The 27,856-nt window shown below is 42.7% G+C and overlaps 1 protein-coding gene across 1 annotated transcript; it reads right to left on the bottom strand.

Moving 5' to 3' along the window:
* Nucleotides 1-2,827: 2,827 nt before the first annotated feature.
* foxq1a (forkhead box Q1a) lies at nucleotides 2,828-4,068 on the bottom strand. The gene has a single exon (XM_081373458.1). It carries the CDS (start codon nucleotides 3,944-3,946, stop codon nucleotides 3,080-3,082), a length of 867 nt encoding a protein of 288 aa, XP_081229584.1. The 5' UTR covers nucleotides 3,947-4,068; the 3' UTR covers nucleotides 2,828-3,079.
* Nucleotides 4,069-27,856: the final 23,788 nt, after the last annotated feature.

Here is a 27,856-nt window from a genome sequence, read left to right as displayed (position 1 = left end):
TCCCCGGCAACATCAAACCCGCTGTCCCTGCTGCGTTCAGGATGCGCGCTTGGCTTGCAGAAACCGTGCTCGGTGCAAAAGAAAAATACGTGAAAGACTTTGAAGGTTTAACGCCTGAGACTCTCGTTGTTGCACTAGACTGCAGGATTCCTCTACTGTTGTTCGTGACCTTTACACTGAAGCTGCCCGACTGACGAGGAGTCTCTGAGGCCGACTGGCACTGGCAGAGATGTCGATACTAGAGGTTTTTACTCTCCGCGTGACAGGGGGACGGATATTTGCAGTTCTGGGCAGAAAATATAAATATTGAATGGCTAAATATATCTGTGTCCGCTCTCGGGGAAACTCAGCGAGGAAAAAAACAAAGCACTGAGTTCTCGAGGCGCCTACGAATGACGAATGTTTCTCCCCCTCGCGAGCCCAACAACTTCAGCAATTGTTTAAGTTTCAATCAAACAAATAAACTGCATGATAATAACAAAGATTACACTCTTTGGGGAATTGATGACGTGGGTTTTAATTTTCCCTGCATCTTCATTTTGATATGTTTTTTTAAGGAAACATATGAATAGGCCTACCTATTTAAAATGTAGTCCACAATCTTTTATGATATAAAATCATTTGACCATGTGAATGAAATTTAACTTTAATAATCCTGATTTTCTTTATGTAGGCTAGTAGACGATATTGTAGGCCTACATTGTATCCTGTAGGTTGCAGTATAGTCTCTCCAGCCCTTCAAATGCCATTCAGCAGACCTTGTCAGTTTGATTGGTTGTAATGACTTTCTCATTGACGTCATATAACATAATACATAGAAGTTGAGGTCGATTTTTTTTTTAACTTTTGCCAGGAGGCTGTTTGATGAGTGTTGCAGACATAACATGATGTCAATTTAAGTTATTTTAATAACGACATTTGTGACTAATTTATATGAACTAGTGCTCAGTGAATAGTTCTCTATTTCTCTCTCTCTCTCTCTCTCTCTCTCTCTCTCTCTCTCTCTCTCTCTCTCTCTCTCTCTCTCTCTCTCTCTCTCTCTCTCTCTCTCTATCTTTCTGTCTGTCTGTCTGTCTGTCTGTCTATCTATCTATCTATCTATCTATCTCTCTATATATCTGTCTGTCTGTCTGTCTATCTATCTCTACATATATCTTTCTATCTATCTATCTATCTATCTATCTATCTATCTATCTATCTATCTATCTATCTATCTATCTCTACATATATCTTTCTATCTGTCTGTCTGTCTGTCTGTCTGTCTGTCTGTCTGTCTGTCTGTCTGTCTGTCTGATCGATCGATCGTTCTCTCTCCATATATATTTCTGTCTGTCTGACATTTATTAAATGTCATAAATGTCATAAATATGTTATGTCTATATATCATATGGATATGTATCTCTACATATAGTCACAGCACTATATTGGTTGTTTTTGTTTTATTTTGCACAAACTATTGTATACATTACGTCACTTTTTTATATTTATGCTTCTTCTATTTTTTCCAATCCTTGTGAGCTGCTAAACTTCCGTTGTTTTAATGAAAATAACAATAAAGATATATTTGATTATATCCTACTATATTAAGGACACAAATATATGGACATTTGATCTACTTGTGTGGGTTATCCATCCTACTGCGCACGCGAATTCATGCTAATATTCACTTTTTTAGGCTACCCCTTTAACTTAAAATTCGCCAGTTGATCGTGCATTTGATATCATAGCTCCCCAAAATCCTGCTTTTGAAACGGGCTGCTTTTTAGGAAAATGGTATATGTATTGATTTATCTATTGAGACGTGACTATTTTCCCAAAACAAAGTAAAATAAATAAATAAATTAAAAAAGACGAGCGAAACTAACAATAATAAGAATAACAAAACTGCTAGTAGGCTACTAATAATAAGAACACGGTAATTTTGTTTAACACGATGAAAAGTTTTTAAGAGGCAGGCTTTTAAAGCAGGGATAAGGACAGCTTCAGATTTATAAATTAAATTGATATGGCTTTTAATATGTTAGTAGGTAAATCACTACTTGGCCTTGAAATCTGAGTCATGTCATCTTATCTTCAGGACCGCGGACAGCTCGTGTGGGACGTTTCCACCATGCATCCTACCAGGATTTTACATTGATTTGTTTTATTTAATATTCACAGCTGCCGCAAAATCAAGCTGATTTATCTTGTTTTGTTTTCCTTCACCAAAGTCTCACGCTCTCAGAGTGCCCAGCTATTAATATAGCCTACTGTACAAGTTTGAAGCATTTTGGTAGTGTGGAAACACACAAAACAAAAGTATGAAAACTATAGCTATAAAACTCACTGGTTATTGCAAACATTATAATATTTTACATTTATGAACATTTCACGAGTTCACACTTGCATCGTATATAAACAGAGTAGCCTATTTGGCGTGCTGTCCGGGGGAGGGCTCCGGGCTCGGAATTTGGCCAGAACCCAGAGTAACCCAGAGTATTTAATTAAGTTTAATTATCTGAACGTGCTCCTCCCGAACTTTGTTAATAAAACCTCATTTTATGATGGTTCGTGAAAATGTACTATTTGCACACATGACAGAACTCACAGAATATCTTTTAAAAAACCAATGACTGATAGGAATCAATTCGTGTTCAATTTTAAAGCATGTTTTATTATTCAATATAAAATGTGCATGCAATCTGTCAGTAAAATAGTAAACATTAATTCCAGTTAACGAGATTGATGCAGGAGCCTCACTTTCATCATAAACTGAGTTTGTCTCTCGAATAGCAAATCTAAACAAATATCATATTTAACTTTCATAAGAATCTTTTGAGGCGCCCGGTTCAACACACTTAAAGTCAAATAAATACATTGAAAACAACTTAGAACAACACAACCGTTCAGTAGCACAAACAAATAGATAGTATATTAAATAGTTCACAACTTTGTCTTTTCACTCCTTTCCATTTTGCATAAAGCTTTCCGGAGCAAAAGGCGTTTTATGCAGGCGGGTGAAATGTGTTTTGCAAAAATGTCTGTGTCAAGTCACTAGTGCTCAGAAAGTGCCGAAGTTCCCCACCCTAGACCAGCAATATTATGACAACAAATACTCAATCCTGAACGGGCTGTACGCGGGCACGGGTGTGCGCGGGATCGAGAGGCACTCGGATGGGGGCAGGAAAGGGAAAAAGTCCCGTTGGTGACGGCAGCTGATCGCAGGGTTCTCGGGAGACCCATAGGATCGGACAGGGGAGCCACGCATGACAAAGGGCATCATGTCCACTCCCCCCTGCCAGGTGTCAGGTTTGTGAACAGGGCGTTCCTCTTTCCTGAAAGGTCGGCTGAGGATGCTGTCAATGGCGAAAGAGCTCGTGAACTTGACGCTGGAAGGAGGCGTCGCGATAGAGTCCCTGCATGTGCCCCCTGCAGCAGCTTGGCTCGGCCCCTCTGGCTCCTTGCCGGTTTTTTTGCTGATGCGCTTTCTCCTCCGACGAAACACTCCGTCCGCGAAGGTGTACTCGCTGTGCGGGTTCAGCATCCAGTAGTTGTCCTTTCCCCACGGCCTGGAGGGATCCCGCAGCACCTTCAGAAAGCAGTCGTTCAGGGACAGATTGTGCCGCACTGAGTTCCTCCAGCCGGTGTAGGTGCCTCTGAAAAACGGGAACTTTTTCATGAGGTAGTCATTGATTTCAGCCAAAGTGAGACGGCCTGTGTCCGAGTCCCGGATGGCCATGGCGATGAGAGCGATGTAAGAGTACGGGGGCTTGGGTCTCCGCGTATAAGGCTTGGCTTTGCTCTCGGCGCCCGGGGGAACAGGTGCGGGACTGTGCGCCACGCAGTCTCCATCCGAGCCCAGCTCGTCCTCGGCGGACATCGGCGACGGGACGCTGCCCTCGGCGTCGCTGCACAGCTCCACGGGCTTGCAGTCGTAGTGACCCCCGCAGAAAACCTCCAGTTTCATTCTGTGACAGTATTAACTGTTCGCGCAAAAGCCGCTCTGCTAAAAAAAAAGTTCCCCAAAAAAGCGCTAGAATAGCCACGCGCGCTGTCAAACACAATCCCGAGTGTGAGAGTGACAGGAGCTGTACCTGCTGAAGATAAAGCACTTCACATCCCGAGCGCGCGCTCAGCTGTCTAATATAGCAGCTCACCTCCGGGTAAGCCTACAGGGGGCGGGGCCTCGGGAGCTGACTTTAAGTCTTTAAAAAAATCTTAAATCTTACGAAAACACTCAAGGACCATGCACACCCTGTTTTGAAATAAAGCGGTCGAGCGTATGTACAAACATCGCTTTTAGACTCGTGATGAATTGCTTTGTTGACGTGAAACGGGTTTCGTCACTGTAAGGTGGGTTCACCTGCGTCTTTGCTCACCTTTACTCCACGCACTCCCAGAGGAGTTTCACTTCGGGAAACCAGGTGGCGTGCGTTTATCAGACATCACACATCTTGTGCGCAGTGCAGTCATAGAAAACCTTTAGGATGCAGTACAGTCTTGATGCTAAGAACTTAATCATTTCGACAAACCTGGTTTGTTTGTGATCTTTGCTAGACTTTTTATGGTGTTGTATTTGATAAATGGCAACATATTGTAATAATTTCCCAACCTTTTTATGTCAGTTTAGTAGTTTAGAACAACTGGTTGATTACAGTAAAGACGGATGCATTTTTTAAAACAATGTCTCTTTTTAAAAGTGATATCCTGTTTAGCATCCTACTCATACACATATATTGAATTAATGATGTAAATAAGACGCACAATGCCAATTATGAATTCCGTGTAAATTATCTGTCTTCTAATTTTCAAACATTTAGCCAGCAGGTTTGAACTCGAGTTAGATTGCAAAGATTTTATTCGTAAAACAGAGAATGGACCAATTTTGTTCTGTTGTGTGTCTACAAATGAAATACATTTATTACATAAGCAAGAATAATTATGGAATCAGGTGTGATGGTTTCATATGTGTGCAAAAAGAAAAAACTGAGTTCTATTCTGGAGTTCTATATAGAACCTTAGGGTTCTTGACTTAATTTTAAAGACCACTTTATGCCAAAAAAGGTTCTATAAGGAGAAATGTCTTTAAACATGAAAGTATCATGCAGTCATTTATTTCATTCCCCCCAGTGATAAAGTATACGTTTACAAACTGTTTAATTCATACATTTTTATTATAAATAAATCAAAACAAAATTAATTAAAACCAAATCCATAAAATGGTACAATGATGGGAACCCCTACAGCACCCGAGAGAAAGAAAAACTTCTATATAGAGCTTTTTTTTTTCTTTTAGTGTTTAAGTTGGAAATAAGCTAGATATAACTGACTCTTTGACACACTAAACCAGGACCTCTGTAAGTGCTGACATCATTCAGATAACAGTGACACACAGTAGCAGAGTTACTCAGTTACACAAAGATACACGTTTAATATGACACTCAATTATTTGTGCCCAGACCTCTTAATTTAAAAGAAAACATGTATTCATTTAATACATATGAGTATACGGTCTGATAGGATCAATAATTTGTAGGCTACATTTAAAATTTCCTGATTTCTTTGTGTATCACAATGAAGAAAAGTCTAAAAAAAGGCTGAAAAGCATCTTTCTCTATATCTCACCTGCTCTAAGTTCAAGTTCACACACTCACTCGTACGAATTGGTCGTGATATGGTATGCTTGAGCATTCTGTCCTTTTTACGGTCGCATCTTGTGACATCATGTCCTGTTTTTGGTTCGTTTAGATGTCTTTAACCACACCAGAGTTTGTTTGGAAGCGGATCGAGAACCATCTTTTCAGCGCTGGTGCGCATCAGGGTTCGGATGGCAGCGTTCACACTTATTCGAATGAACCGCACTAACAGAGTTCGTTTTAATCTAACCAAACCTAATGTGAACCTAAGTACACCAACTACCTAAGTAGTTCAATTTCTCTTTCTTGTATATGTCTATTCCATCAAAAAAAAAAAAAAAAAGTCTAAATAAACCATTTGGGATTTTGTTTTCAGACAACCTGTGTGATTTTAAGCAGGTCTTATTAGCACATAGCAACATCACAAAACAATATGGATACTGCATTTTGTATGTGTGATATGTGAAATACGCCTGAGACTTTGTCAACACCATCTGCTTTCAGTCAGACTGTGGTGACAGTTAAAAAAATGAAGCGGTGGTTTCATTCAGTGCTAGATTTGTCTATACATAATAAGCATTTGAAATGTGATCATTTTTGTATCTGATGGTGTTGACTCATAGGAATTATAGGAAGTATACACATTTTTATGAAGAAAATGCAATGGTTTGATACACTGTCCTAGTACTCAAGAATCAGAGCCATAATGCAGTCATTTTCATTATCATTATAGGTTTCTGATGCATTATCTTCTCTGCCAAGCACCATAGAGAGGAAAAGACCTACTGTCAAGTTTATTATGCTACATATTTATAATGAAGAGTTTACTAAGTCACAGAATCTGCTGGATGCCCGAGCCGCACAACATCATGCTCCAATCTCACCGTTTTGAAGATCTGCCCATTGTTTTCCTTTAACCTGTCGCACTAAGACTCAGTGCCATGCTTGGTCTCACAGGTTTCATGTGTGAGGTTGGTGTGCCATTAAAGAATTGCACTCTTACCAGCTGCCTGGGCAGTCTAAACCGCAACTTAAATATTTAGATAACAGAAATCTCTCATGAAGTGCTATGCAGATATTCATTAATGTGTGAGAAGAGGTTTACCACACACTCTTCACAGTTGGCCAATTGGACGAAGTAGTAATTTTCTGCTTCCATACTGTGTGCGACCACAAGAACGCTGGTACCTGCAGTACCTCGTCACGAGTTCCCTTCAAAACAGACTTTCCCTGAATAGCTATGAGACGGTGAAAACAATTAAAGGGCGTGACAGAAAAAAGCATGATGGCATACATGCTTATTAAAATAGATAATCAAGTATAATAAGTTCCATTGAATGTCCACAACATATTATTTAGAGCTCACCTTTACAATTCAAAAGGCAAGATTGGTCTATTTAGTGACTCAAATGATGAAATGTAAGTTTTGTAAATATGGTTTCAAGGTTCACTCATTTCTGAAAAGCAAATAGTAAGAGCTAATTAAATCTGGCAAATGTCATACGGAGATCTTCCACCACAGAAAATGCACAGCTTGTTTTTAATGAACCTAAGTAACACTAATAATGGCATTTGGTAACAAATTACAATAAGGTTCCATTTGTAATCATTAGTTAAACAGGAACTAACAATGATCAACATTTTTAAAAGCATTTATTATTCTTTGTTAATTAGTAAAAATCGAATTTTTCATTGTTCATATTAGCTCACATTGCATGAACGAATATTAACAAATACAACTTTTGATTTCAAAAACGTATTAGTAAATATATTAAAAATGCTGTTGAAGTATTGCTCATTTGTTCATGTTAACTAATATAGTAAATCATTTTAACAAATGAAATGTTATTGCAAAGTCCTACCAAGATTTGCATTAAATCAGGACTTTTTTTAATAAACACATTTTTTTATTAGACTTGAAAATTATGTTGGCATTAGTGGAATTGCATTGGCATGGTTCAAATCAGACTTATCTGACCGTTACCAATTTAGTAAATGAAGAGATGTCTTATCGATCACAAGTTCAGTATGGCGTACCACAAGGCTCAGTACTAGGACCATTGCTGTTCATTCTGTACATGCTACCCTTGGGAGATATCAGTAGGAAGCATGGCATTAGCTTTCACTGTATATTTCTTTGCGCCCTGACGAAATTTACCATTTCACAAAATTAACGAAATGCATAGCTGATTTAAAAACTTGGATGACTAGTAATTTCCTACTTAATTCTAAAAAAGCATAAAAACAAACAGATATTCTAATTATTGGACCAAAAACCTCCACACGTAATAACCCTTGATGGATATTCTGTCAGGTCTTTATCATCCGTTTGGAGCCTGGGTCGCCTCTGGCTTGCTCAGTTTGGGACACCTAATATTCAACAATATTATTGATCTGACTGTACTGACACTGTTGTATGAGAACTGAACTGAGCTGAATGATGACATATTTTTGTGTGCATTTTTATGCATTTCTGAACTGACTTCAGCTGAACAATAGCCTGTTATCACTGTAAAGCTGCTTTGAAACCATCCGTATTGTATACAGTACTAAATAAATAAAGGTGACTTGATTTGACACCACCTCGTTTTCTCTACTTACATTTTTTAATGAGCGCAAGATTTTGGATCTTATACCGTTATTTCCGTTATGTGAAAGTAGTTCATTATAACTTGGCAAAAAACATTATGTGAAATGTCAGAGGCAGAGTTGTTTTTCTTCCACCAGTCCAAAAGGAACGGGTATTCCTCTATGAAAGCCTGGCCTGGACCTGCTTACTCCACACTAGCCTAGCCAAATAAATATGGCACATACTGTGGTCTGCAGCGCTGCGTTATGCAGGGCAGGTTCGACAGAGAATTATGATGGACCAGTGGAGTTATAGGCATGTGCACCCTCTAATTTTCCCCTCCTGTGTTTATATGTGGCTTTCCAGAATGAAATTGTTTCCAGTAATCTGGAGCGCACAACTAACAGGCCCAAGCATAAACAGTCGTGAGTGTAGGCCAATCCTGATGGTGTTTTTTCTTGAACAATGCAGATGGAATTGAGAAATTTATCAGGAGTAAAGAGGAGCTTTCTTTCTGCTTCTCCATCAGTCTTTGGTTCATTGTTCCTTTGTACTGACAACTGTAATGACCTTCAGACTCAGTAACCTTTTAATGAAGTTTACATTGCAATGTTCCTCAGACACCAAACCCATCTACAGTATATCATCAACTGCACAAGTGTCTCCACACCATTTGGAGGTCACTGAAGAAAGAGCATGAAACTCTAAGCCTGGTAGACGAACCACTTTTGCAATCTCTTTTCCACAGCCTAGAGACTTTCATAATTTCAAACAGAAACAGCACTTTAAGCCAGGAGTGATTCTTTCCACACAGTCACATTAGATCTAAAATCATCCAGGAACAGTTGGCACATAGTCCAACAGCCTCTTTGATAAGTATTGCATGCTTAAATTCAGTGTATTTTCCATTAATCATGAAAATTAGGTCAAATGTTGTCAAGGTGTGATCAAACAATGTTACTTGACAAACAAGGTATGTTTCCAATTATTTGGTGCCAACCCTGAGTTTTAGGCACCATGGAAGTGGTTCGGCTTTTAGCGTTGTTCAGCTGTGAGCAAAGTGACACATGACTGATGCAGTAAATCCACTAAAGGTCACTACATATTAAAAGATTTTTAATTTTTTGTTAAAATTATGTTAAATATATTATACCCCTAATCCATTGCACTTGAGCAATTTTCGTTTTTAAATAAATGTGTGTATATACACACACACACATATATATATATATATATATATATATATATATATACAGATAATATGTAATAGAAATGTAATAAAAATGACTACATTTGAGTTTACATGTTCAAATCTCTGTATATCTATTATCAACTATATAAACTAACCTCACAACTTTCACTTGCACTGATATATCAAGATATTTTCTTCTTGATGTGCAAATGCATTTATATACTTTATTTTCTTCAATCTCGGCAGAACAGAGAATTGAATCACGCCGACTCTCTAGCAAGAATTGAATCACAGTTTCTCTATGTTTCAAGGCATATGATTGGCTGTTCGCTAGTGATGTCACACTTTCATGTGCACGCTCATGACCTCAGGATCAAAGCCTGAGTTTATAGAGAAAGTTGATGATCAGTGTCATGGTACCAAAGCCTGATTGGATTATTTTGGTTTTGTCAACTTGAAATTAATCATGTAACGCTAAGTTTGTTCAACTACCATCATGGTACAAGCCCCAGGAGTTTGTGAACATCGTAAGAGATTCCAGAGCAGGGAGACAAACACGTTAAAGGGAACATGCCTGTAATTCCAAGCATATCATTCTGTTATTTTTACACCTCTTACACATACAGTAGTACAATGCATTCTTCACATAATATTTCATAAAGCAAATAATCACAGTCATTAGCACTTTCTGTTCCATAAATACCTATAAAAGCATGGTTGTTTGGAAATGTGTATGCATTACAAGGATGACATTACAATTCCTATCCTAGGCCTGTTTGTTGATGATCATCTATAAATACTATCCCCAGTTCCCAATTCAAACTTTAAAATGTTTAAACATGATGAAGAATCAAAACCCTAACCCTTTCATTACATGGAATGGATGGTGAATATTAAAAAATATTTTAAGATATAATTATGATGATAAAGAAAGATGCAGTGGAATATTAGACTTACTGCAAAAATGCAGATATGTGGCGTCTGTCAAAGCACTAGCTGATTTTATTTATTTTGTAATTATAGTACGAGGATCAGTGGATGAACGTGAATGAAGTTCAAGTTCTTTCACGCTCTTTGATATGAGGGGTAGAAATCAGAGACTGGTGCAGAAACAGGTCTTAACCTGCGGAGCCCATTGTGGATCATCTATTTTGCTAACAACGTCTCCTCACCTCGATACTGTATAAAACCTTGATGGAAGAAAGAATATATTCAGACTGCCAATGAAACTACCAGAGAACAGTTACTCAATAACTGAAGAGCTGCATTATGGATTTTGCACACAGTGTGAATCAATTTGGTTCAAAATTCAGAATTTTAATGAGCTGAGGTGCTTATTTGTAACACTTATTTAGTAACTTATTTATTTGTGCAGCACAAACCAATCACTTACAGAGCTATACATATATATATATATATATTTAGCTGAGATATATTTTACATCAAAACTCATCATAACAGTTGTAAGATTTTTCATCACCCACAACATTCAAAATAAAACAGCTGGCTATGCAGCTTGATATTCTCACTAAATTATTTCAGTGTGTGGTTGTAATTATAAACACACTGGTAACGCAAATACTGTAGTTTTAACGTTTACTTAAGGTTATTCACCTTTGTTATTTACCTATAGCATATAATGTAGCCTATCATACAGCACATTGACTGAAAATAGCCCAGATAGAACATGTACGTCTTAAAGAGCACTTTGTCTGGAAAGCATCAGCTGTGTTCAAACATCTGATGAACGTCTTTAAAAAGTCAGTTTTACATGCATTCTAAATCATAAACATCTTAAAGAAAGTGTCTAAGGCCCTGTTTTCACCTGGTATTAGGATGTGTTTTGGTTTATCGGATACGAGATAAGTAGACGAGGGAGACTCATTCCCGTTTACACCTGGTGTTTCACATATGAATGGCCTGGAGACGACGGGAAAACCACACGGAGAGCATCAGCTTTAGTTTCTGCTCTGACAGACACAAGACCAGCCGAATGCTGCGAGTGTGTGTTCGAAATCAGGAATGGTGAGAGAACATTGTGCTTGGGACATTTTTCATCTTTAAACCAAACTTGGATCTCCAGCCGACAAAGTTTAAATCCTGTTTGGCTAGAGCTCTTCCTATAATGTTACTAGACGGAGAGCAGACAGTGTTTAGTGGCTGTTTGAACACATTCGATCACATGAGTGTTTACACTATGAAAGCAATCCGGTCGAATGCGTTTTCAACTTCCTCTGGAAGTTCAAAACATTTTAGACTCCGTTTACACCTGTATTTAGTGTCGTCCACTTGTGGTCCAAAACACATCTTAATACCAGGGGCAAACAGGGCCTAAATGTCTATTTAACATTTGAGAAGAAACGTCTCATAGACGCCTTGCAGCAAACACTCTAAAAAACAAGTCTTCCAGATGAAAACATGCACATCAAATAGACGTCTCAGTGATGTACAGTACTTTGCTATCAGGAAGCTTACATCTGCGTTGCAAAATAAGGTATACAACAGATTGTTCAGCTTCACATTTATAAACAGGAAAATAACAATGTTAAGACCTGTTCACACCAAAAACAACAACTATAAAGATGACAATAACATTAACTATATTAGTGTATGTGCTGCAGTTTTGTCGCCTGCCACTTTAAATGCTTGAGTGCTTTCAGGCAGGATGGATTCTGATTGGCTGTCAATGTTTTTATTCCAGCTGAAAAAATTATTGTTCTGGGGCCTGTTTCAGAAAGGAGGTTAAGTGAAAACTCTGAGTATGTTAACCCTGAAATGAGGGAAACTCTGGGTTTTCTGTTTCAGAATGGGAGGTATGTTAAACCTGAGAAAGCAGAGTAAGTCAAGCCTGTTTCTGAAAGAGAGCTAATCTGGTCGGGAGCAGGTTTTCGTCAGTAAACCCAGAGTTTCTATTGGTCTCCTCCCCTTTTTTAAAGAGGAAGTAGTGTCTAAACACCTCATTCATTCTTACAGTACATTTTTATTAATAAAATTAATCTTTTATTAATAAATAAAATATTGCTATTTTTACTGCAGTTTTTTTTCTTTTTTTTTTTAATAAGATGAAGTCTATATAACTCCTTAACTGGCAACTGAAAATACAGTAGTAGATTAGAGTTACATAATGTAATTCTGAACAAATTCTACAGAATTAAACTGTGCCATTTACTGGAAATCACTGAACTGTGTTCATCTGTGCACCAGAAGTTGATGGACCGTCCTCCTGCTGTTCTTCCACACTCTGAGGGAGGGAGAGATAAGAATACCCGTTTATACTTAGATTTAAACTTAGATTCTCCACATAAAAATGTGAAAAAATCTGAATGTGTAGATTGTTTGATGTGTAGACACATAATATTAACATTACCTCTGTAGGCCTCTCTGGCAACAGAAACTATTTATCCTCATCGTCCTGTGAAGATGAGCATTTGGTCGAGTACACTTTATCAACTTTATTAATTTATCAACTTTATTAACACTATTTGTCATAATTTCTGGTGTATTGAGTAGGCGGCTTACAACTGCCTGGGGTTCTGTCGGGACAGGAGGCTCCAAAAGACAGAGATATTACCATCATAATCTGTTGGGACCAACAAAAAAACCCAGCCCAAAGTAAAATAAATGGAAATATCAAAAATAACACATATGTAAACCTCTTACATTTTGTGAAGGAGTGACTGGCTCTGATGAAGTCCCTCCAGGAATTCCCTCAGCCAAAAATGCTGCTGCACTGCTAGACACTGGATGCTATTTAGTTATTTAATATGTCAAATGTAAAGTCAGGTAGCCTACACCCATGATATGCTCAAGACTTACTTGATTGAATTATGTTTTTATATTTAATTTTCAGCTGCTGACATGTTTTTTTAATACCTGTTGGATTGCACCTACATGAAAATTAAAATTAGGTTGAATAACATACTGTTCTTCCAGTTTCACCTCTGATATTATAACAGTTGGGTAAGTTACTTGTATTACTAACTACAAATGACATCTTCAACAGTGTAATTAGATTAATGTAATAATGACAATCTTTAGAAAGTATTGGTCTACTTATTACTACTAAACCCCATATAAACCTCAACCACTTGAACAATACAAGGAGAGACAAGAAACTGCACTTTTAATGCTTTCAAATAAACAATATACAATTGCATGAACTATTCTTGAATTGACCAAATTGTGTAGAGGGAGAAGGTTACATTAAAATATACCTTTTAAAAATGTATGTTAAATATACAGAATTGTTCTATAGTCTAATGCAATTACATCAGATTTTACTTTAAATTACAGAAGAATTAAAGCTGCAGTCGGCAAGTCTGGCAGATTGGTTGACTTAGCCAAAATTTTGAATGTTTACAACTCTCATGCCCTTCCCCCACTACCAACGAGCACCCTCCCATAAACGTCGTGTTCGTCAGTGCGTGTGTACCTGATTTTCTGTGAACGCGCGCGTCTCTTCAGCATCGATCAACACCATGGACTCAGAGGTAGGCTGCCCTGGCTAATCTACCCATAGATAGCAATAACAGAGGAATTGGAAGCTTGTTAGTAGATTTTCTCTCCGCCATCACGCTTCGTACAATCTCAGGCGAACTTCAGGCGTGTCCTGTGCATGTGATATTGAAACGTGCGCGAGCCGCGAGGGAGAGGGGATCTGTGACTGTGGCGTGTGCACGATGTGATTGACAGTCAGATCTCACACCCCCCAGCGCTGATTGGACCCGATGAGACGGGAGCGGTGGATTTTTGCAAAACAAATAACACGCTCCACGTGGAGTTAGAAGCTCGGGTTTTTTCTAAATCCACTTTATTTATGTTGTTCTGTTGGATTATAGTGTCGATTTCACTGAATATGATAAAAAAAAATGTTGCCGACGGCAGCTTTAAGAGTAATCCCTTTACAGTTCTAATACTAATACATTTAATGTTCTAATACTGTAAAATTACAGTAATAATGTTTGTACTGGTGGGAAATATGAAGACCTCTTTTTGTCTGGCGCTGTTGCCATGGTGACTCATAATATCTGTGCTCCATTGATAATGCCTTTTTATAGTTGTGGTGCACGCGCTTAACTCAGAGTAGGTCAACTCAGAGTTGATTGAACTAACTAATTTCAGCTGTTCTGAAACCAAAAACTCAGAGTTTCCCATCTCAGGATAAGTCAACTCAGAGTTCAAGTTTTAACTCAGAGTTGGTTGAACCTCCTTATTGAAACAGGCCCCTGAAAGTGATTCCAATTATATAGTTTCACTGTGCCATTATCGTTATAGTTGTGATGTGAAGTCTGCTATTCTTTTATATTCAGAACTATTATTAGAACTAGCCAATATCTAAGTCATTATCATTATAGTTATCGTTCTTGTTGTGAACAAGCCTTTAATGTTGTAAAATTCATCAATTATGAAACAAAATCAATTTCAGCTATATATTGCAGCACTACAAAATGATTGATTGGTGGATTAACGGATTAATGGATTGATGGACTGATTGATTGATCAGCCGACTGACCCACTATCGCTGGAACCGACGCAACAACAACGAGAGATTTCTTTTCACCCCTTTCTCTTTCATCCTACCAGAATGCCAGTGGTATCTCTCCTGCACAGTATGGAGTGAGCGTGCTGTGCCACTCCCCTGGCAGTATCCACACTAACCTTCCCACCTCCCTCTCGCCCTTGCTCTCACTGCTCTTTTTTTCTGTCTAAACTTGAAAAAAGAACCAAACAACTTACTCACGCATGGGGTTTGCACGAGATGTGCGATCCTGCCGTCCCCTCCCCCATCGGAGTCTGTTCTGACTGCCATCTCTCGCACACTCTTTGCTTTTCTGTAGAGAAGCACTGAAAGAGTAATTGTCCTCAGATTAAAGATGACAGAAACAAGGGAAAACCACTTTGTTTGTTGACTTATCTTCTCATGTGTTCACGCCCAGAGGATTCTTTTTTTTCTTTACATGGTCTAGGAGACATTTCATTTCATTGAATTCCTTCTGAGAAACACAAATGCATAACTGAGATTATTATTGTAAGACAACAGAGGTATACATTATTGTTGTCGGCAGCTCTGAGAACAGAGAAGAAATGTTTGAGTTCACATTGAGATCTCTCACTTTTAACTGCAGACTTTGTTATTATGGCAAATCAGAGCACATTTTGAGATACTGTTGAAATCTGTGAAACTCAGAGGACACCTTTTTCTATGGAGAATCATCCAAAGAAATATCACAGAATGTCTCCATTTATTATTGCTCCTCTCTGAGAGAAAAAGAGATTCCACAATACAAAATAATAAATTATTATTCTCTTATTTTTCAGTAAAAATAGATTTATTAGAGAAGAAATGCAAAAGTGCATACATTTTTTTAGGGAATATTGGATAAAAGTAAGTTTTTGTACCCCTTCAACTAATCGTTTGCATATTGCCTTTAGGGTAAGAAAAATAAACTTAATTCAAGATATGTTCACTGGAAACATATGCAATTTTGTGTCCCAGGTGTATCTTGTTGCTGGGAAATAATAACACAAATACTGAATGAGAAAATTTTTTCAGTACATTTGTGTTCTTGTTGTAATGGTATGAGTCAGCTCTATTAGCAGGGGAAAAAAAACTGTAAGAGCCCTGTGTGATTGCTGACTGTCTGGTTAAGATCTGTTTTGTACGTCAGGCAACAGATGATCTGAGAGCTAAACTTTCAGAAACTCTCTTATGTTTCAGAGAAAGATATAGCCTATATTTGCAGCAAGTCACCATATTGTCAGCGTCTGATTGCAGCAGTGATTAAAAAAGGGCAGGATCTAGGCGCAACAATTCTTTTATTTAACACAAACTCAAAATAAAATACTCAGAATACTAGAAAAACTTGAGAAGAACAACCAAACAATATCCGTTATGGACAGACGATGAAAAGAAAGAAACACAGGGCTTAAAAAACCATGCAAACTATTCAATGAAATGAACAACAGGTGTGACTACTCAAACAATCAATGAAAAACCATGGAAACAAACTGAGACACAGGAAACTAAACACGTGCAAAACCCACCCAAAACAGAAACAGTTCATCTTTTACACATATAAAACACACTTAACTGATAGCAACTTGCACTGATATATCTTAAACCATGCCAGTGTCTTTTTTTTGTCGCAAGATGGACACCAGTAATGCTTTCTAAGGCACATACAAGCTACTTAAATGTCCTAATTGAACAAAGACCTAATCTTGGTTTAATCTAAGCCCTGTCTGTGAAACCAGGGCTTATTAACTGAAAAATGCATCAAATTTAAGTGAGTTTATGCTCAAAAACAAAACAAAAAAGCCAGTGGGCTCAGAAAATAATTGAAAGGAAAAAAATATGGATTAAGAAAACCTTTTTTTGCTTTTTCAGTGCAGAGACCTTGAAGTCAGAGGATTCTAGAGTTTTATTTGTTCGCTTTACTTATCAATGTTATATTTCGAACACAACTTGCCCCATATGAGATATGTGGAGCAAGCCATGACAGGCCAGGAGCCTGCAGAGACTAGTGTAACTTACTGAAGCAGGAGAGCTTTAAACCAGCTTTCATGCAGCTGATTGTATAATGGCAGCTTTTAACAAGGGTGCTAATAGTTTACTCCTTGACTGACATTCACAAGCTGGTATGCAGAACTGTTGAGCAGCCGTCTAGTCGTTACTGTCACACTCACACACTATCTGGACTTTCGTTTTCAGTCTGCACCGTTTTCACTTAGGGGCTGCTTACACAACTCCTTTTTCAACTAAAACCGTACAACTTTTTATGCATTTTCGTTTTGACAATGGTGTCATCTGTAAGTGGAAGAAGTTCTCTTACGAGAGTCCTCTCGTACTGCGTTTTATCAAAACGCTACGGGAAAAGTCTCTTTTCACGAAACACTGAAGCAAAAAATTATCCTTTAATTTTCATATATGTAAAACGCGTTGCGGCAGCAGCAGACAGCTATGGCGAGACGGCTTGCTCGCTCATTGGCTGCTCTGCGGCAACTGCTTAAGCCTATCGAGCGAGGCCTGGGATGACATCAGGCCAATGAGGGCGCTTCGCGCCCTCCTCGCCACTTCCCGCCGAAACGGGCGTGGCTTACCTCTATAAAAGGAGCTCGAGAAGGCTGACTCACTTGATTTTAATCTCTTCAGCGAAGCGCACGCATCGCTGGATCACGGAAGCAGCGTCGTTGAAGCAAGCACATCAGCGGGACGAGCCCTCGAAGCCGCTGGCCAACGCCGCCTTCTACAGCCGTACCTGCTGCGCTTTCCGACGCCTATATCCTTTTCATATTATTGCTTTTCTGTGTGTGTGTGTGTGTGTTCTTCGCAACACTCACCCCTAAAAGAGCTGCGTCTTTTTCAAGATGCCTTCCTGCAGCTCGTGCCGAGCCCCACTCACCGAGGGAGACAAGCACGTCATCTGTGTTTCCTGCCTGGGTGAGGACCATGCAGCGCTCGCGCTCGCTGACGGCGGATGCCCTCACTGCGAGCTTTTGCCGATGGTGACTCTGAGGACTCGCCTGGCATCCTTTTCCAAGCCTGCATTCACCGCCGCGATGCCGCGCCGTAAAAAGCGCCGCTCGCAGCGGGTCCCGGAACCCGCTCCAGCCCGACCAAGCTCGCCGGTTCGCCCGCCAGCTTCACCGGCCTCTCTCGAATCACTTCCTGATGCTCAGCGCCCGCAGTCTGCCGCCGCTTCATCAGAGGAAGTCGGTTCAGAGGCCGCGTCGGGGGAGAAGGATTCCTGCTCTCTGCTAGCTTCAGGCAGCGAGGATTGGGCGAGCTTTGAGGATCTCGCGCCTCCTGCCCGCAAGCCCTCAACGAGAGCCAACATTGAGACGGAGCTCATGCGGGTACTCGCACTGGCCGCGGCGAGCCTCGGCCTCGAGTGGTCTGCACCGGAGCCCCCCTCTCGAACCCGGCTGGATGGTAGTTTCCTCCCTGGTGAGCGCACTTCTCCGGAATCTAAGCCCGCTCCTTTTCTTCCTGAGTTACACGAAGAAGTTGCGAAGGCTTGGAACGCGCCCTACTCTGCGCGGACGCGCTCATCTGTGTCACCCGCATTTTCCTCTCTGGATAATGCCAGTGACCGAGGCTACCTCTCTCTTCCGCCGGTGGAACAGGCGATAGCGACCCACCTTTGCCCGCCCTCTGCTGGACGGCGGACTAAACCGGTGTTGCCTTCCAGAGCCTGCCGCATGACGTCGACGCTGCTCGCGCGAATCTTCTCCGCCGCTGGGCAGGCCGCGTCATCGCTACACACCATGGCTACGCTGCAGATTTACCAGGGTGATCTCCTCCGTAAGCTGGACGAGATGGGACCTGACGCTATCTGCATCGCGGATTTAAGGAGCGCTTCAGATCTCACGCTCCGAGCTACTAAAGCCGCCGCACAAGCCATGGGACGGTGTATGGCTTCCGCCACTGTCGCTGAGAGGCACTTATGGCTGACGCTCACGGAGATGGCCGATTCCGAGCGCACTGCGTTTCTCGATGCCCCGCTGTCTTCCACCGGCCTTTTTGGTTCTTCTCTCTCCGAGTTCGTGGAGAGATTTACCGAGGCCCAGAAAGTGTCTCAAGCCTTCAAGCACTTCCTACCGAAGCGCTCCGGTTCTGCAGCGGTTCGTGACAAACGGACCCCGCGGAGCTCTCAGCCTCAGCCCCCGCCTTCGGCCGCCTCTTCGCAGCAGCCACAACAGCGCAGCTCGAGGCCCCGCTCTCGGTCCAGCGCCCGGCGCCCCTCTTCGCGCGGGCCGCGATCGAGGGTTGTGGTAAAACCGGAAGTGCCGAAGAAGTCCTAGCAAGCCTGGGAAAGCGCAGGTGTGTGAGTCCCATTGCGGCCGGCCTCCCACCCAAGCGCCCCGCTGTTTCAGTCCCAAGGTTTGCGACTGTTCCAGTGTTTTCTGCAGAGAGCAAGCCTGCACTGCCGCCCGCTTGCCTGCACACAAAAGCCGTTCTCACGGCTACCCAGATAAATCTCGAAAAGAGTGTATTTTCTGGTGTCCCGGCCACGGCCGATGGTGCTATAAATGTAGTCTCGATGCCCACTCCTCAGTGCCCATCACTACACATAAGCACAGCCCTACACGTAGGGCCCGCGCACATAAAATCGACTCAGATCGGTTGCGCTTCTAGCATAGTGAGAGTGCCCACTTCCCAGTGCCCACGAACACTATGTCTAACACATCACAGGCTCTCTGTAAAAACGAGAACTGTGAGCGCGCGCTCTGCTCAGGCAGACGCCGCGCCCAAAGCAGTAAATGTGCCCGCTCCCAGCCCACATCTACTCGCTCACATGGGTCCTATGAGACTTTCTCAGTCCTCCCTCACTCAGCTAAGCACTGTAGTAAGGTCGAGGACGAGCGTCTCGCCCGCTGTATTAAGCGCGCGCCCCGCCTCAAATGCCACAGGCATAACGCCTATGTTTGTATCCCCCGAAGCACCTCTGTCGCACGGCGATCAGAGTGCGCTCCGTATCCAGCCCCTAGCCAGCCATGCAGAAGCATGGGCAGCGCTCCCAGGGGTTTCGGACTGGGTGCTAGGCATTATAAAGAGAGGCTTCTCGCTACAGTTTTGTCGACGCCCTCCCCGCTTCATAGCTCGCGTCGAAACTACGGTCTCGTTGGAAGTAGCTCACCTACTTCGAGCCGAAATATCAAAACTGATAAGCAAAGGGGCGATAGAGCGCGTTCCCCCAGCTCTAAGCGAAGGGGGGCTATACAGCAGATACTTTCTAGTCCCCAAAAAGGACGGCGGTATCAGACCCATACTGGATCTAAGACGGTTGAACAGAGTATTGGTGAAACGCAGTTTCAAAATGCTCACAACCAGCAAAATTCTCGCGCATGTTCGCCGAGAAGACTGGTTCATGTCAATAGATCTGAAGGACGCGTATTTTCAAATACAAATAGCGTCACACCACAGGCGATACTTGAGATTCGCCTTCGAGGGTCAGACATACCAGTATACAGTCCTGCCATTCGGCTTGTCCCTAGCACCCCGTACATTTACGAAATGCATGGACGCAGCGCTCGCTCCTCTCAGACTCAGAGGCATGCGAGTGCTGAACTATTTGGACGACTGGTTGATCCTAGCTCAATCACGATCACAGCTCGTGGAGCACAGAACCATTTTACTCGATCACCTCGAGAATCTTGGTATCACAGTCAACTGGACAAAGAGTTCATTGAACCCCAGTCAAACGATTTTGTTTCTGGGCGTCGTTCTGGACTCACAGTCTATGACAGCGCGGCTGTCACCACAGCGCGTGTTGATCATTCAGCGCGCGGCGAGGTCTTTCCGCTGCGGCGCTGTCACCCCGCTCAGGAAGTTTCAAAAGATGCTGGGTCTCATGGCTTCAGCATCGTCAGTTCTCCGGCTGGGCTTGCTCCGCATGCGCCCGCTGCAGTTCTGGTTGAAAACGCGGGTACCGCGCAGAGCGTGGGCGGCCGGTCGATTACGCCTCAAGGTCGATCAGAGCTGTGTTTCAGCCCTGGTGCCTTGGACGGCGGACGACTGGTACCAATCAGGTGTAAGCCTGGGGACTTCCTCGAGAGTGAGGATGGTGTCGACAGACGCATCCACCTCGGGATGGGGAGCTCTGCTCGAGGGCAGACCGTTCTTCGGCCTGTGGTCGGAACGAGAAAAGCTCCTACACATAAACTGCCTAGAAATGCTGGCAGTGCACAACGCGATGACACGTTTTTGTCCCCGCATCAAGGACGAACACGTCATAGTCCGTTCGGACAACATGGCTGTGGTGTCCTACATAAATCGCCAGGGCGGTCTGAAATCCATATCCCTGTACAGGCTGGCGAAACGCCTCCTACTATGGGCTCAGCACAACTTACGCTCGCTGAGAGCAGTGCATGTACCTGGGCTTCAGAATGTGGGCCCAGACAGACTGTCCAGGAACAATGTTCCCCCGGGCGAATGGTCTCTACACCCACAAACAGTCCGGCTGTTGTGGGAGAGATTCGGCAGAGCGGAGGTGGACCTTTTCGCGTCCCGCGAAAACGCGCACTGCCCCGCGTTCTTTTCAAAGACCGACAGCGCGCTGTCCCGGAGGTGGCCGCGCTGCCCGTCATACGCTTTTCCCCCCGTCTCCCTCCTGCCACAGGTGCTGGAACGGGTCAGGGAAACGAAATGCCCAGTCCTGCTTGTAGCTCCGTTCTGGGAGAACCAAACATGGTTCCCAGTTCTGATGCAGTTGGCAGATATCGCTCCATGGCCGCTGCCGTTGAGGAGAGATCTCCTCTCGCAGGCCGGGGGCTCGATTTGGCACCCACACCCGGAACTGTGGTCCCTTCATGTGTGGGTGCTCAACGGATACCCGTTGGTCTCACAGAGGGAGTCGTGAATACCATCACTCAGGCTAGAGCACCGTCGACACGGCGGCTTTATGCTTCGAAGTGGTCGGTTTTCTCCGGCTGGTGTGCAGCTCGGAGCATTTCACCCCTCGAATGTGAGGTAACGGAGGTTCTCTCCTTCCTACAAGAGCTGTTGGATAAGGGCAGATCCCCTTCCACGCTCAAAGTGTATGTGGCGGCTATTTCAGCGTTCTTTGGTTCAACGCTGGGTCAGTCGCTGGGAAGGAATGATTTAGTCATCCGCTTCCTCAGGGGAGCTAGGAGACTGAATCCACCCAGACCTCCTTCAGTTCCTTTGTGGGACCTTTCTACGGTCCTAGCGGCCATGAAAGGTGCCCCTTTCGAGCCTGTCCAGTCTATTAGCCTCAAACATTTGTCTTTCAAAACAGTGTTTTTGATGGCTCTCGCTTCAGTGAAGCGCATAGGCGACCTGCACGCGCTCTCTGTGAGCCCGGCGTGCTTGGAGTTTGGTCCTAATGACTCTAAAGTCATACTCAAACCTAAGCATGGCTATGTGCCGAAATCCCTCAACACGCCTTTTCGGGCTCAGGTTATATCCCTGGCTGCCCTGCCGGCATCGAGTGAGGAAGGGGACTCGAGTTTTCTTTGCCCTGTTAGGGCTTTAAGAGCTTATATGTCCCGCTCTGCTGTCTTCAGACAGACAGAGCAGCTCTTTGTCTCGTTCAGCGGACGTTCCAAAGGAATGGCTGTTTCGAAACAAAGTCTATCCAGATGGATAGTTGACGCCATAGCGCTGGCTTATACTGCCAAGGGCATTCCATGCCCTTTGGGAGTCAGAGCGCACTCTACGAGAAGCGTTGCTTCTTCGTGGGCTTGGTCCAGCGGGATTTCCCTACAGGATATATGTACGGCGGCAGGTTGGGCCTCGCCGTCTACATTTATCAGGTTTTATAACCTAGAGGTTCCCGCCTTGCAGGCTAAGCTTTTGTCGGTGTAATCTGTTCAGCCGTCTAATCAGACCGCTGAAACTCATGCGCTATGCGCTACCGACTATCTTGGGCAGAACTGTGTAAGACCTACATTTTCCACATTAGTTCAGGTTCCCTACCCTGTCTATGTGATGATTATACTTGCGTCTGTGGACATGTTTTTCTACGACGCTAAAATTTAGGGATTTAAGGCTCTCACCCTTATTCCCTGACTCTGTGTGAGTCAATCTGGTGATTATGCACTGTATGCCTGAAAAAGCTTCCGGTGATCAGTGTTTTTATCCCAGCACGCACGGCGTTTTGCAAGGGGTTCCCGTAGCGTTTTGATAAAACGCAGTACGAGAGGACTCTCGTAAGAGAACGTACTCGGTTACTAACGTAACCTCGGTTCTCTCTAGAAGAGGGAACGAGTACTGCGTTCTCTGCCGTGCGTACGGTTCACTCTGGTTCGCTTCGGCGATCAAAATCAAGTGAGTCAGCCTTCTCGAGCTCCTTTTATAGAGGTAAGCCACGCCCGTTTCGGCGGGAAGTGGCGAGGAGGGCGCGAAGCGCCCTCATTGGCCTGATGTCATCCCAGGCCTCGCTCGATAGGCTTAAGCAGTTGCCGCAGAGCAGCCAATGAGCGAGCAAGCCGTCTCGCCATAGCTGTCTGCTGCTGCCGCAACGCGTTTTACATATATGAAAATTAAAGGATAATTTTTTGCTTCAGTGTTTCGTGAAAAGAGACTTTTCCCGTAGCGTTTTGATAAAACGCAGTACTCGTTCCCTCTTCTAGAGAGAACCGAGGTTACGTTAGTAACCGAGTACGTTTTTTCTTTGAGTTTTCTGCATACATTGTCAAAATGATCCCCATTCATACGTATCCGCGAAAACAACTAAAAACGCTGTATTCTGCTTCCAGGCTTGATGAAACACTATAGACTGAACATGTAATACGCATGTGCATGACGTCATCGTCTTCAGTGATTTGCGTTTTTGTTGTTTACACAGAGTTTTCAAAAATTAAAAAGAATAAAAAAATATTTGTTTTAGTTGATAACAGTGTCATGTAAACAGCCCCTAAAATAGGTCAAATAGATAGAGGTGTCTTCTGAGTTTCAAAAGATCGTTACAAATCACATTGTATATGACATTGATCTAATAAACTTGGGTAAGACATGTATGTAGACTGTACGATGATGACACCTACTGAATCGTAGGCTACGACCCAAGTAAGTTTAGAAGAATAAAGCGTCATCAGCATGCGCTAGTGGTAAACAAATAGAGCGAGATGAATCGTACTTTGGCAATTGTGGTTTTTATGTCCGCTGAAAAAAAGAGGAATCAAAAGAGGAGAATATGGTCATGGATAGGGAAAAGAGGACAACTTGGCATGCCACTTTTGCAAATGGAGCTTGAGGTAAGTCGTTTTAAGTTTTAGCGCCATGTCGTGTTGATCAGTATGCCGTTTCATGCTGCATATTTATTGGCTAGTCAGTAGACGTAGGTCGTAGCAGCAAACACACTGTGAGAAGATCATGCTAAATTTATGACACTGTCGAAGGATATCTTTGGTCTCAAGACCGTGACAACGGCCGTCTTTGAACCTCTCTGACTGAACGACGACTGGACCAGCATTTAGGAGCTGCTACCACAGAAATCACTACGATTGGTCATATTTAGTCTGGGACAGACCAAAATCATACAATGTGTACCGGGCATTAGAGTACATCCACAATGCGCAGTGTTGGTCCTCCATGACCAGGGTTGAGAACCACTGCTATAAAGCATTATTTGAATAAATGTGACTTGACTTTATCATCATCGTATGGTGAGCCAAGCTGTCACAGCTCGGTTGTTAAGGTGTTTAACGTGTTGCTGTGTGGTCGCTAAGGTGTTCCAGATGGTTGCTGAGTGCTTGCTTAATTTTACTGTGTAATAATTGCAGTGCAACCATGGTAATCTCAGTCAGTCTTTAGGTGTTCAGTGTTTGAATAGAGGTTTTTGGTTGAAAAATCAAGATGAATGCAAATCAACAATCGATATACTGTGTATTCTGCACCTATCTTTTTGTGTGCAGATTACTCTTTTTCAGTCATGCCCCATTCTTCAAAGCAAGCTCATCAAAGACAACAATTACAGCTGGCACAGAAATGAAGGAGGGAACACTGTGCTTCTCCTCACCTGTACGTGAACTTGGTTTCTTGCAATCTTAATTGCTTGTGCCGGTGCATTTTTGCTTCCACCTGCTCTGACAGATTGTTTACCGCAGCCCTGAGGTGAGAAGACAACACAACCAAAATAGAAACTTCAGCAGGCAGCAGCCTGTTCCACACAAAGCCGTCCAGGTTATTTACAGCATCTCCATTTATTTTTCACAGGGTTGAAAGGTTCATTTGCAGGTTCGAAGCCACAAATGAGAACGAGAGAAAATGGTTGACGAACAGGCGATTTGAATAAAAGCAAACTGCAATTGCCAAAGTAAAGCGTTTTATCTTTGGGTTTGATTGTGCTAGTTCTCTTCTGTTGGTGTGGTGAGCTATTGTGTTCAAAAGACAAAGTCAAACCCGGTGACCTGTTGAACGTTGCGGTCCAATCTTGTTTGCATACAGTTGTCTGGATGCTGAAGTGTCACAATGTCGACCATTATGGCAAAATCGTAATGCACAGTTTGAAAGAGGCATGCGATGATACCCCAACAATCTTATCTATCTCCCAAACCACGGCAGCTTATGCAATGTCAATTACATTCAAATGCACAGTTAAGGGAAGCAAATGCAAAGCAGAACGCTTGTTTTCTGTCTGCTCGGTGAATGGTATCTCAGTGAAAATCTCTGGGACTTCCAAGCATATTTTCATGAATCACCGATAACCTGGGGTAGAAATGCTACAGCGAACAACCATCAAAGCAAATTACATTAATTATGGTTATATGTCAGAGAGTAGTATGAAATCTGTTCACACAACGATCCTCCCTTGGCTGCTTTACAGTCAACAAAAACTGGATTTTCTCCACCGAATGAATCATAACTAGGTTGTGTCCCAATAACATCTATCGCTATTTAGATTATTAAATGCCCTAATTGTACTAAGGCCTAATTGTACTGGCTTAATCTAAGCCCTGTCTGTGAAACCAGGCCCTAGAGTAATGTGGATTCATCCATTGCAGATATGGCCATGATCAATGCATTATGAATCTAATTGAATTCATTTAGTTAAATTAAGTAATTTATTTATTATTGAGTTTAAAGGGGAGCTACCACATTAAGTAGTACTCAACTAATCGTGTGATCTCCGTGAAGTGACCTACTCCACATAAAACAGCTTTATTAGACCACTGTTATGACATGATTTTAAGCATAAGTGCAATTTCTTTAACAGGCAGTCCACCTACACATCTGTTTTTCAGGCTATACTCATCATTGCTGGTCCTCCTCTAATCCCATCCCTGTAAATGTGCTATTCCTCACTGTGCTTGTTCCATCCACTTGCCATCTTCCTGCATTATTAAAGATCCGTTTGAGCCAAATTCCTGACAATAGCACTTAGAAAGTAATGTTGTGGTCATTTTGTTGTATTTCCCTGATTCTTCATGCTGAGTTTTTCTTGCTTGGATTCATATAGGATGTAGAAACCACAAAAATGAATGTAACATAACACTTGACACTCTTTACCATACTTATACTTTTCAAAAATGTAACGCCATGAACCAGCAGCTTGTTCTTTACCTTATTGTATCATCCTGGCCCAAAATCATTCAGTGTGTACTGGGCATAAGACCACTGATATGCTGTGATTTTAAACATAAGTACATTTCTTTAACAGGTACTGCACCTAAAAGCCTTGAGTTTATACATTCTTGGCCAAGCTCATCTATTTGTGGTGCAAAACCCAAAGTCATCAAAGTAAACACTTACACCCTTTACATGCCAAAGCAATGCTCTGAGCTTGAAAGATGACTATTGTTTTTGCTATGTTTGCTCGGTTGTCAATCGCAGAATCCAACCGCAAACCATCGCCGAGTGAAACTCGCTGTTGAAGCATTCACAGAGCGTGGCTGGGAGTCGGAGGTGTCAGCAGGGCTGGTCTTGTCTCGGTTCTGCTCCTCTTGTTTTGCCCCGGGCGTCTTTCGTGCAGACTCAACTGGGATCCCCTGCAGGTGAAGGTGGCTTAGATAATATCACAGTTACTACACGCAGAACCTGTTTGGGTTATTTTCAAAATGCGAGGGGAGGGAGAAGCACAAGGAAAAAAATGCAGCCGCAGCAACAAAGGAGGCCTGCGTGCAAACAGCGTCAGGAACTCCCTTCAGGTGAGCTCGTGGAAACACGGGCTTTGCACGAAACGGCCACATACGTAGAAATGGTTCAATGGTTCACACTTAGGTGAAGGGTGTGCGTGCTCGAGCGAGATGGCTTATGAAAACAAGAGTCACTCGAGGGGCATGTTTGGTAACAACGCAGATCGGAACCGTGAACCTGATGCTTTTATATGCGGATTATCGTATGCATATTAGAGCGCTATTTGTGTTGTCTTTGGCAGGTCTGAACTTGCTTGACCCAGTCCCCTGCAGCCTTCGTTGTCTTTTTAATGATCGCATTTCCAGTCAAAGAAACAGTCATGCAGACCCCCCCCCCCTTCTCAGTTTCTTTAACAGCCAGCCTCTCTGTCACTACAAATTTAGATAAGTGAAAAACAGGGGTGAATTATGACATTTGAGTCATCGGCCGGTTTGGGGAAAAACGAGTCGTTGTTTTGCCTCTTAACTGAAGAAAGCCAAGCCGCCGAGGAAGGATGGCTGCGTGTCTGCTGCAGGCTTTGGTAAACAGAGCTCGCTGGTGGTCCGAGGGGGAGCGAGCAGATGTCTGCTGAGAGGTAGGCGGCAAGCGGCCCCTGGGTTTGATCAATGGCAGCGTGTTCAGCGTGATGCAATCGAAGCTGACAGCCCAGTTTGCCAATATTTATTTCCTCTCCGCATGCCAACTGCAGCCAGGTCCTGCGAGCGCTTAGTGTGTTAAAGCTGAAGAGTGTCATTTCTGCGCCACTGGCGTCACCAAACTGAACTACACTAATGTTTTCAAAGAGGTTTCCCAAACATGCAATCCAGTGAGTTTACATAACGGCAGAGTCTTACCTGTTCTTATTTAATACTACATACAGTGGAAATGGGATCAGAATG

Source organism: Scardinius erythrophthalmus (genome assembly GCF_964197995.2).
Source record: "Scardinius erythrophthalmus genome assembly, chromosome: 9".
Lineage (NCBI taxonomy): Eukaryota > Metazoa > Chordata > Actinopteri > Cypriniformes > Leuciscidae > Scardinius > Scardinius erythrophthalmus.
Note: the sequence above shows the minus strand (reverse complement) of the source record. Positions and strands in the feature narration are given on the sequence as shown.

Excerpts from the sequence above, each read along its gene's own strand:
- foxq1a (XM_081373458.1), bottom strand. The coding sequence starts at position 3,946 with ATGAAACTGGAGGTTTTCTGCGGGGGTCACTACGACTGCAAGCCCGTG.